A 10,975-nucleotide genomic window follows, 5' to 3' on the forward strand; every position below is an offset into this window, starting at 1 on the left:
CTAAAAGTGTAGTCTGTGCTCACATGGCTGGGTTCTCCTCAGTCCTTGCAAGCTTGGATCTGAACCCAGACTGGTGCCACATTGTTGCCAGAGCTGCAGTGAGATCCTAAAGCATGGACATCCTCTGCAGGAGAGCTGGGATCTGCCTAACACAGAGGCAGTAATGCTGTCAGGGTTGGCAGACTGAGGGGCTTGGGCATATATGCTCATGTGTAAAATAATTTCTTATCAACATTGCAAGATGGATTGGGTTTGCATGGCAAGGTTTTGGTAGTGGGCGGTGCTGCAGGGGTGGCTTCTGTGAGAAGTTTCTAGAAGCTTCCCCTGTGTCTGACAGAGTGCAGCACAAGAACATCTGTGAAGACCATGGCACATGCTGGGTCTCTATAAGCACAGTCATGTAGGTGGTTTGTTCACGTGACTAAAACCCTCGGTGAGAACAATCACTAGTTTGAGGCACAATTTGGAAATGAAATTAAGGGGTGAACAAGGTTTTTACTGCTACCACCCTGAGGAATGTTAAGTCAGGGTTATTCTAATAATTATTGTGAGCATGTGAGATATTTGTACTGAAACTGAACAACATGTGGTTTCTTACAGTGATTGGTGTAATCCACTTTCAAGATGGCACTATAGGAGAAAGATGACCTGTATGGGTTTTTGTATTAATTTCCATCATAAACAGAGTCACATAGCCTAGATCAAATCTTTCGGGTCAGTGAAAACTTTTCTTCAGTTGTCTTTTTGTACAAGATTGTGTTATTTGGCTTTGCTGTGCGAATAAGCTTTTTGTTTGATAATGTGATTCATTTCTGACTTATCTTTAAATGTTCTCTAGTCTCATGAACAAAAGATTTCCATTATTTTATCTAACAATATGCATATGAGCAAGGGGTCATGCAACTGTGTCCTGTGTGAAATATCAATAAAAGAGAAATAACCCATTCAACAGTCAAGCCTAACTGCAGAAGAAATGTCAGGGCAGACTGAGTTTAAGATAAGGCACTAATCAAAAGGGGGCATGACTTTGTTGAAGGCTGGCTTAATAAGAATACATTAGGAAAACGGTATTTTGATCAGTATGGGTAGGTGTATGGACAGCAAACTATGGTCTGAAGGCAGAATTACATCAGAACTAGCTCCAGAACAAATGAAAGACACCAAAAGAAGTTAACTATGCCTCAAGGGGGTGTAAAATATCAAGGTCATCAACTTATACAGAGGGAAGGAAGGAAAAATCTGTGCCTGCCTACAATCAAACAGTTCACTTTTAAACCCCAAACTCTTTGGGCTTAAATAGGATGGTATTAAATACAAAGGCAACACACTGCCATCTTTTAAGTTCAACCTTGTGTCTTTGTCCAGAGTTCAGCTGTACATCTCACATGTGAAGATGAAGTGGAGTTTACAGATGCTCTGAGCCACCTTTTATCGCCTTGGTGGTCTATGCTTTTCTGCTGAGATCTGTCCTGGTTCTTGTTGCTTGCAGATCTTTTCAAGCAGCCCAGCATTGCTGGGTATTTAACACCTAACCTGTGCCTGTTACAGTTCCACAGAGTGCAGCTCCCCAGGATTGCATAGACTTAAATCTAAAGGTGCTGACTGGGTTCATAAACAGCAGAGTGCTTCAGTTCAGTTTTATGAGGTGGTGTGCATTCAGTCATACTGAATCAATGACTGAAATAAAATATTTTGCTGGCCTTAGATGTGAATCTTATGGTGGATTCAAGTACATCTTGATGAAACAAAATGTTAGTGTTGTGCTTTCTCCTGTAAAATCAGAGGCATATAATTATAACTGCTTGGGGTTTTTTTCTGTTTTAAACACTAACTGATTCTAGTAGCCACTGACAAGTACAATCTGTGTCTGCCAATAGTTCTCTTTTCTTTAGATCTAAAGCTTTTGAAAGCAGATTTAGGTTCAGCATGTTCAGCTTGATTTAAATTCTGTCAGGCCAAAATTTTACATGTACCTTGCCCCTGTGAAAAAGGCTGCACAACATGCTGACTGAGGGGCAATCACATATTTATAGACCTTAGAGCAAAGGGAGAACACAATGTTCATCTAAACTCACTGCAGCCCTGCCCAGACCTTAGGTTCTTTTATTTAACTCAGCAGCTTGAGGTTGACCAAGAGTATAATTTTGGAACAATATCGAGGCTTGATTTAAGGACTTAAAGTACTGCAGAGTTTGTCACAGTCATTGGGATTTTGCTCCAGTGGTCAATTACCCTTTCTCTGAAAAATGCCCTTTCTCCGAAAAAATCTGTACCTTGGTTTTTTTTGAATTCTCTTAACTTCTTTCTTATGAAAACTGGATTTTGCTGTTTGACTTCCTCAGCAGGCCTAAGGAGCCTTTTATTTTCCCATAGATATTTTTTGTGATTGTTATTTTGTATTTTCACAGATCAGAAAAATTTCTGTACATTCACAAACCCAGTTAGGCAGGCATCTTTTGCACCCCAGTATTCCTGTGCTAAGGATCTGACACAATAAAAATATGACATCTTAGAAAAGAGTTGGTAGGATTAAATATAATTCATGGCTGAGATGTCAATACTGTGGAAGAAAAGGTATTGTGGTATATGCTGTACTTACACTGTAGAAGTCATGGTTGCTCTAGTGTCTCTCAAAACATTATTTTCACCATTTCCTTCAATGTGTCAAACATGCTTTAAATGGCTTGAGTGCTCTGTTATTTCTTTTTCCGTAAACAATTCTTATGGAGTCATGTGGCCAGATGATAACAAAAAGGTATCTGGTCCATTCCCTTGTCCCTGGGCAAAATCAGTAATTACTCTGAGCCTATATGATCTTCCTTCCATTCTTTTCTACTGAGAAGTTGAAATACGATCAACATATTATTTCCGCAGAGAATGAAAATTACAAAAAAAAAAAAAAAAAGAGTTTTCAAAAAGCCTGAGTCCTTTCTCACATGGTAGCATAGAAAACTTAGAAACCAAGTAAGATTGATGGGAGTCACTGTTGGTAAATCCTGCCTCAATGCATTTGTCTCGTTGATTTATGACTAATTATTGTTCCTCTTTTCTCCTTAGGGCGCTTCCTGCGATGATGGAGTGGGTCCGAGCTCAGAAGGCAGGAGAAAGTGGTGTGAATATTATCACTGCAGATTTTGTAGAACTTGGTGACTTTATCAGCACAGTCATAAAGCTCAACTACGCCCTGGGTGAAGGTGAAGATGACACTACTTGATAGTACTGTGATATATGTGTTGTTGCATTATTTAGCATTAAAAAAAAAAAGATTGTATTCTAAAAGACTTATATTGTAAAACACTCATCTTCTTGTAACACACTGAGGTGTTTAGGGCTTTAGCGGGTGGGCATAAGGAAAATGTTTTCATCATTTATGATCATTTATCACATTTGTGTTTCATGTGAAGAGCAAAACTAAACATGTTTACAGTGTTTGATGAAAGAAGGCCATTTACAGGTTCTCCATGAGGTACCAAATGTGATTCATGTGTCTTCTGTGGTTATGAACAGTGCCAAGAAACTTGTTGCAAGGGGATGTATATTGTCCTCTTCCTGCTCACAGCAGGATTCCCAGCGGTGTGAGTGTTACACTGGGAGACTGAGGGCAGTATATCTGGCCTGAAAATTTTAAGCTGCTACATTTCATCTCTTAGGTGGTTTAACCAATCGTATTTATCAATGAGCTACAGGTTTAAATGCCTTTGTGACGTGAATCCAAGGTCATGCTTTAACACACACATAATCAGTGGACAGTAAACATGATGTGTTACATACCATAATCAGTGGACAGTAAACATGGTGTGTTATGTACCATAATAAGTGGACAGTAAACATGATGTACTGTGTAGCTTGCACAGAGCACAGACTAAATCCTGCTTGCTTTTCATTCTTGAAATAGGGTTTTCCAATGTCTCTGCCTCAGGTCAAGCCAGCAGATAATGTGATACTGGCCTAACTCTGTAATCACAGAATCATAGAATGGCCTGAGTTGGAATGGACCTTAAAGATCATCTAGTTCCAACACCCCTGCCATAAGCAGGACAATTTTCACTAGACCAGGGCTCAGAGCACCCTCCAGCATGGCTTTAAACACTTCAGAAATGGGGCATCCACAGCTTCTCTCGGCAACACGTTCCCGTGCCTCATCACCCTCACAGTAAAGAAAGTTTTCCTAATATCTAATCTAAACCTGCTGTCAGTTTGAAACCCCCTTGTCCTGTCCCTACATGCTCTTGTAAAAAGTCCCTCTCCATCTTTCTTGTAGGCTCCCTTCAAGTACTGGAAGGCTGCCATTAGGTCACGCTTAATCCTTCTCTTCTCCAGGCTAAACAAACCCAGCTCTCTCAGCCTTTCGTTATAGGAGAGATTCTCCATCCCTCTGATCAGCTTGGTGGCCTCTTCTGGACTTGCTCCAACAGGTCGATGTTCCTCCTGTGCTGGGGACCCCAGAGCTGGATGCAGTGCTCCGGGTGGGGTCTCAGCAGAGCAGAATAGAGGGGCAGAATCACTTCTCTCAACCTGCTGCCCACACTGCTTTGGATGCAGCCCAGGACACATTTGGCTTTCTGGGCTGTGAGTGCACATGGCCAGTTCATATCCAGCCTCTCATCCATCAGCATCCCCAAGTCCTTCTCAGCAGGACTGCTCTTGATCTGCTCATGCCCCAGCCTGTGTTGATACCGGGTGTTGCCCCGACCCAGGTACAGCACCTTGCACTTGGTCTCGTTGAACCTCATGAGGTTCCCATGGGCCCCCTTCTCGAGCTTGTCCAGGTCACTCTGAATGACGTCCTGTCCTTTAGGTGTGTCAACAACACCACTCAGCTTGGTGTCATCTGCAGACTTGCTGAGGGTGCACTCAATCCCTTCATCTATATCATTAATGAAGATACTAAATAACACTAGTCATAATATAGACCCCAGAGGGACACCTGCTGGTGCATATTTTCCCTGGTTCTAGCAGGAACACAGTTAAGCCAGCTTGGAGCACCACTTCTTCCCAGGATTAATATTATGTAACAGCTTGATCCAGTATCCACTGAATTTAATAGGAAAATGTCCTGTGTTTAGTATGGATTGATCATAAGATCGGTAAGTTGTGTGCCCTATAAGATGTGCCGTATTTTGTCCCATAGTGGAAACCTCATTTCTGCAGGACTGAAACTGCACTTAAAAAAAGATAGGTACAGTCTAAGCCTTTCTTTAAGGCAGCTATGAACAGAACACTTCAACTGATTACAAAAAATCAGTGCCAGTTTCATCAGTGAAAAACTTCTGTGGTAAAGAATGTAGTAGTTCAATTCTAGCAAATAGCAGTACTTTATAGTCTTTAAGTTGTCGGATATAATACTGCATAACACAAGATTGAAAGTCTACTGAATGGCACTGTTCTAGCAACAGAATCACTGATCATCCTACTTTTAATGAAACACATATAAAAAATATATTAAAAACTTAGTGATTTATAAACTGAGAGCATTGCAACTGTATGACACCTAACTGGATAAAACGCAATCAGTCATATCTCCTGCACACATCAATACATAGGTACACAACTTTGGAAAGCAAAACATTTCATTTGTGCAAAACAACAGATGCTATTACATCTTACAAGGAAAACGCTCTTTGAGATATTGCAGGGATTTATGGGATAGAACTAAGGTCAAGTTTACGTTGATATTACTAGAACTTTTGGTTGAGTGAGGAGAATGGCATCATACAATCCTTTGCTATTTTCTGTCAGATGATAATGGCTACCATCTCCCATCAGAGTTTAGAAAATCCAAAATGGTCTTATTGAACAGTTGGACTACAGGGGTATTATAGAATTTTTGTTGGTTTTAGTTTAGGAAGTGGAATAAAAAGGACACTTGCTGATATTTTATGCAAAGAGGATGCCTTTGAAAAATGTGTGTGCTAGTATGTGTGTACTGTAAAGAAAAATGTTAAGTGTGTAGTATAATGACACTTTAAATGTATGTATGTGACACAAAGACATCCGTACACACTTGCATAATGATATTGGTGGTTCCGGACAGGAGTATTATAAATTTGTTTGAAAAAAACCATATAGCTGTTATAAAGTCATGATGCCTCCTTCAATAGCGTTTTCTTCTGTGTATGTTAGGACTGTAAGAGTCATCCTCAGTGAAATCTGTGATCTAAGCCAGTTAGGTTTTTTACAGCATTTAAACTTTATCCAGACTGCCCCAAAAATTTACCTAAGAATCCCAGTTTATCTTTTCATTGGAACAAGGGATAGGACTTTCACGCACAACTAAGCAAGATGTGGGGTGGTTGATACACTTTGTTTGGGGTTTCCACAAGCTCTCCTAGTAAAATTTATGTAACAGATGCATAAAATGAAACATGAAAATATATTTTTGAACCCACACCTGTGTGGGTGTCCTATACAGAAATGTGAAAATCTTTGCTTATTTATTGGCAGTGTGGTGTGAAATGCTTTTTTCAATTTTCCGTTTAGCTGGATTTAGTTGCTTCGACACTCTTCCTGTGATCCTTCAGCTGCTTAAATATAGTCAAAAGAGTTAATCTATCCTTCTAACATAGTAAAGTGATCTGAATCTTTGGGTGGAGTAAAAATTAGGTTTCTTTTTTTGGATTCTGGTTGAAATTCTGTTGCATCTGAGAGCATCAACACCAGGTTCCTGCTGGTACCCCCTGCTCAAATCAGGGCATCACACACCAGCTACACTAGGCTTTTCGCTTACAAAGAGGTGTACTCAAGGCAAATGCTCTGCTGTATTTTAATAAAGTGTGTATGTGTGTGTGCCTGTATATATGAATAAGTATAGAGCTATCTAGAGTTTGTTAGCATTGTTATGAAATATTTGCTTAGTGTCAGTTTTATTCTAATTGTCATTTGGAAATAAATGAAAAAGAAAAAGCAAAGCAAAAAAAATCCTCTGACAAAAATCAGTAATAGACAAATCATATAGTTTCTCCATTAATGGGGAAAAATACTAGCAAAATGTTAAATTCTGGTCAGAAAAGTATGTTTTTGTTTAGCTGTTGATCTTTCTATTGGAGAAGCACAGCACTTTATGGTAGGAACAGGTAAACAATCTTGCCTTAATTACTAAAAGAAAAAAGTGCATTTGGGGATATGCTATCCATGCTCTTCTGAAGATTTCATCTGTGAGGGCCCAAAACTCTAAGTCCTGATAGAGATGCACTCCCTGTTGATATTGTTTGGGGATCTTGCCAAAAAAGAACAAGCCAGAAAGTACTATGCAGCACAACTGGACCATTCAAGAGCCCAGTTTTGCCACCCATATGCAGCTAAAGCTCTCTTTGATTTCAACCAGAAACGTGCTTGCTGGGCTGGGTCAGATGTGTTTTTCTGACCTTATTAATGTGGAAGGTTTCTTCATATGTATTATGAGGAATCTTGCATGGGCAATGAGATGACTGTAATCAGCCCATCAAGGAGAAAGACCTGTCTATACTATTCATCTGCATAAGCATCTATTTATTCAAACTGTCATGTCGTTGCCTGCCAGAACATTTTTTTGCTTCCTATGCTCATTTTCCCCCCTGCTATGTGCATGATATATACATCAAGTACTGTTGTTTTCTGACATTTTTATGTGATTACTTGATCCTTTCTTTTCAACCACACATGAAAAATGGCGACTGTGCTACACACACAGAGTGTCTCAGCTGGTGTAGACCCACCTGGCTCCATTTTTCAGTTTACACACGCTGAGACATCTTTGTTCAGTATTGATCTAACCTGCAGCAATCTGGACCAAACAGGAGGTGATTCCTGGAGTCCAGTTCCTGCCTGGTTTGGTGAGGGGTAAATCAGAATGAGACCGCAGGAGCTTGGTTTTAAAATTAGTGGGTTATTTGCATTTTTTTTTGGCCGTTGGATACTTTACTGGTTTTGTAGGTTTCAAATCTACAAACCATTCTTTTAAACGTACACATGTATGCATATATAAATATATATGCATACATGCATGAGAGGGAACGTATGATCCTGTATGCTAGGCTAAGTCATTACTGATACAAATCTAGACCATTTCTGCTAACTTCAAAGTAGCTATTAAGCCTTTACCCTGAGATGAGAGGGAGCAGATAGTCAGTGTGTAGTAAGTATATGCTGTGTTGCAAAGGAAATTTAAAATTGTGGAGGTTCATTCCACAAAATAAAAAAGGCAGAGTGCCCTGAAAACACAGTTCCAGTGCTGTCTATCCTGAATTTAGTATATGAAGCACTTCTTATTAGCAACTGATTAGGCTATTTGGTGATTTCAAGAGGTCAGGTAACACCATTTTAAAGTTCTAAACTCTTTTTCAGTGAAGTAAAAGCTAATAGTGTATAATGTATTTGCCATATCTCAGTGGTAGCTTCTGTGTTACATACAGTCAATGTTGTTCTGAATTGTATATGTTTACCCAATGATGAGGTTTAAAATATGCTGTATAGTATGTGCAACGTATTGATTACAAGTATGTTGGAGTTCAGTGGTCTATTTAGTTTTTACTGTGCTGCTGTTCCGTAGGTATATGTGTGTATGGGATTATGAATTGTCTACAGTGTACAAGAAAATAATAATTAATCCTAAAGGAAAAGGGCAGTTATGTAACCTGCCTTAATGCATTAGTATAATATTGTTAAATCTCATAATTATCAGTTCTGTTTCAGATGTTACCAAGGGTTGTCCATAGAGCTGACTCCCTCACTTTTTTGGCACTAAGGAGTTAAACTTGAAGTAACTTGGAGCTCACTTACATATTTGTACACTAAGAATAGGATGTTTGCCTGATCAACTACCTTGATTGTACAAGGTGGCAAAGACATGGTTTCCAGTGTGTTACAGATTAAATCACTTCTGCGCACACACAACTCCTGCTGAAGTCAGTGGGAATTGTAATCATGTAACTGAGTGGCCTAAAATTCATCTTCTGGAATACAGTCATGATAGGAGGATGGGGATATCCTGGCTTTAAGGAAGTGCCTGGATGCTATGCAATACTGCTCATGTCCTGTGTTGGAACATAGCTTTAAATTTGCAGGAAGAGCTTTGAACACTGCTCCAGTGTAGGTTGGACTGTAAAAATCCGTATGTGAAAATTATAAGTGTGATAGCCTGATCAGCCTGGCCTGCCCATATACAGCATTCAGTTTTCAGGAGTCATGGCAGCTTTAAAAAAAACAAGCTATAATAATTTCCCTGTGGCTGGCAGGACCTACTTAGGAATCTCTACATTGCCTACAGGTATGACTCCTCTGCCATTCCCACAACCAGGTCTAGCTGTCGCTTCATGATTTCTTTCTAAGATGCCTCTGCATGAAGCCAAGGGTAATTATGAAAGTTGTACTAACTAAACACATAGAGGGTCCACCTTGTGCCTGGCTGGTCAGAGTAGGCAAAGGGTGCTTGCCCTACAGCAGCACATTTGGTGTGAAATCAGCTTCAGTCAGACCCACATGAACAGTTACTGAGGGAAAGCAGAAGTCTGATTTCAGACCCTCTTCTGTTATCTTTGTCTAGTTAAAATGCAGCATCTTTCCACTTCTCTCCTTTGCCTCTTCTCATGCTCCTTATCTGAACTTCTGCATACACATCCCTCTACCTGCCAGCTGTGAATATTAGAAATTCGTCAACCTCAGTACCCCGTAGCAGTCCACATGCTCTTATAAGATGCTAAGTGTGGGGCTAAAAGATGGCAGTGGACCTCATCTGATGTCCCAGGATAATTTATCTCCACACTATAAGTTGGGCACACGCATTGTCTTAGATGGGCCTCAGCTTGGCCAATGCATATCTCCTAAGATGGAGGTACACTTACGGGGTTTTTTTCTGCAGTGAGATGGCAAGTACTAGTTTCTTCCTTCAGCCCTGGGTCCTAAAAATGTCAGTTTGACTGGGAGAGATTCCTTGAGTAGCTGCAATTAGTTTTGCTGTGAAGCTGAGAACCTTAAAGCAGAATCCTAAGGTTATGTGTAATAACTATTACTGAAAATAAAAATCTGTGGTTAAAACCACAGTTTTAAGAAGAAAAAGAAAAATTATTTGGGCTTGCCAGGACAGCTGTTAAGTTTTTGACTGCCTCAGTCAGCAGTAGCTTTAGGATCATCTGGGTGATGATTATTAGGATGTTATTGCCACACTGCCTCCTGACACTGTTCAGGGTCTCTGTACAGAAGCCTTATTATTCCCAATGAGCATTAATGCATTTGAATGACTTTTCTCCATTTTGGTGGGAAAGATGATTGAGTAACACTGAGGACATGGAGCTCCCTGTGTGTTGTGCCCACAAAGGTTCACAGAGCTGCACCTTCTCGTTTTAGGATCTGTTCAATGGTACTTTAATAAATGTTGTGTAAAAAATGCCTACAGTTCTCTATAGCAAATGTGAATTTTTATGACAAGAATGTGTATTTAGAGTTAAAAAAAAGTAATATAAAATCTAGTTTCTTTGTACACAGTGAAACATCTAATAAAGCTCTGGTACCTGTATTCTTGGGTTTTTTTGTATTCTTGGTTTTTTTCATTGCTTCATTTAAGACTTTATATGCAGGAGGCTTTTTAAGCACAATTTTGGGTTATGGGGTGGAGTCGTATGTTAGGCTGTGCTCTTATGTTAGGGGCCTGCATGGACTGCCCCATGAGGGCATTGCAGTGAGAGTGTCGTTTCTTCTTGGTTTCTGTGGGACCACTGCATACCACAGGATCATAATGTGCTGTTCACACTGCCCAGGACAGGCTCTTGGCTGCCTCTTTCCCCAGTGGGGTTCTCCAGCCTCAATTTGCCTCAAGCACCAAGGGACCCAGCTGTGTAGCCTGCTCGAACCCAGGCTGCTGACTCCTGCCATTGCTGGTATCTTGTGAGAAGGAAGGAGACAGAACACAGGGATTGTACCTCTGAAGTGCCAGTCTGTGCTGTTGTTCCCCTGGGCCCTCCCAGCACTGCTGCCTGCAGCCAGTATAGGCACAGTGAGCACT

General features: G+C 40.3%; 1 protein-coding gene across 2 annotated transcripts in view; it reads left to right on the forward strand.

Moving 5' to 3' along the window:
* PLCXD3 (phosphatidylinositol specific phospholipase C X domain containing 3) overlaps positions 1–10,489 on the forward strand; it is an 82,144-nt gene extending 71,655 nt beyond the window's left edge. For both annotated transcript variants that reach the window (XM_064641574.1, XM_064641575.1), the window contains exon 3: positions 3,058–10,489. In XM_064641574.1, coding sequence (XP_064497644.1) covers positions 3,058–3,214 — 157 coding nt within the window. In that variant the 3' untranslated portion in view covers positions 3,215–10,489. The remainder of the gene's footprint in view (positions 1–3,057) is intronic.
* The last annotated feature ends 486 nt before the right edge of the window (positions 10,490–10,975 follow it).

This window comes from Pseudopipra pipra, chromosome Z, assembly GCF_036250125.1.
Source record: "Pseudopipra pipra isolate bDixPip1 chromosome Z, bDixPip1.hap1, whole genome shotgun sequence".
Classification (NCBI taxonomy): Eukaryota; Metazoa; Chordata; class Aves; order Passeriformes; family Pipridae; genus Pseudopipra; species Pseudopipra pipra.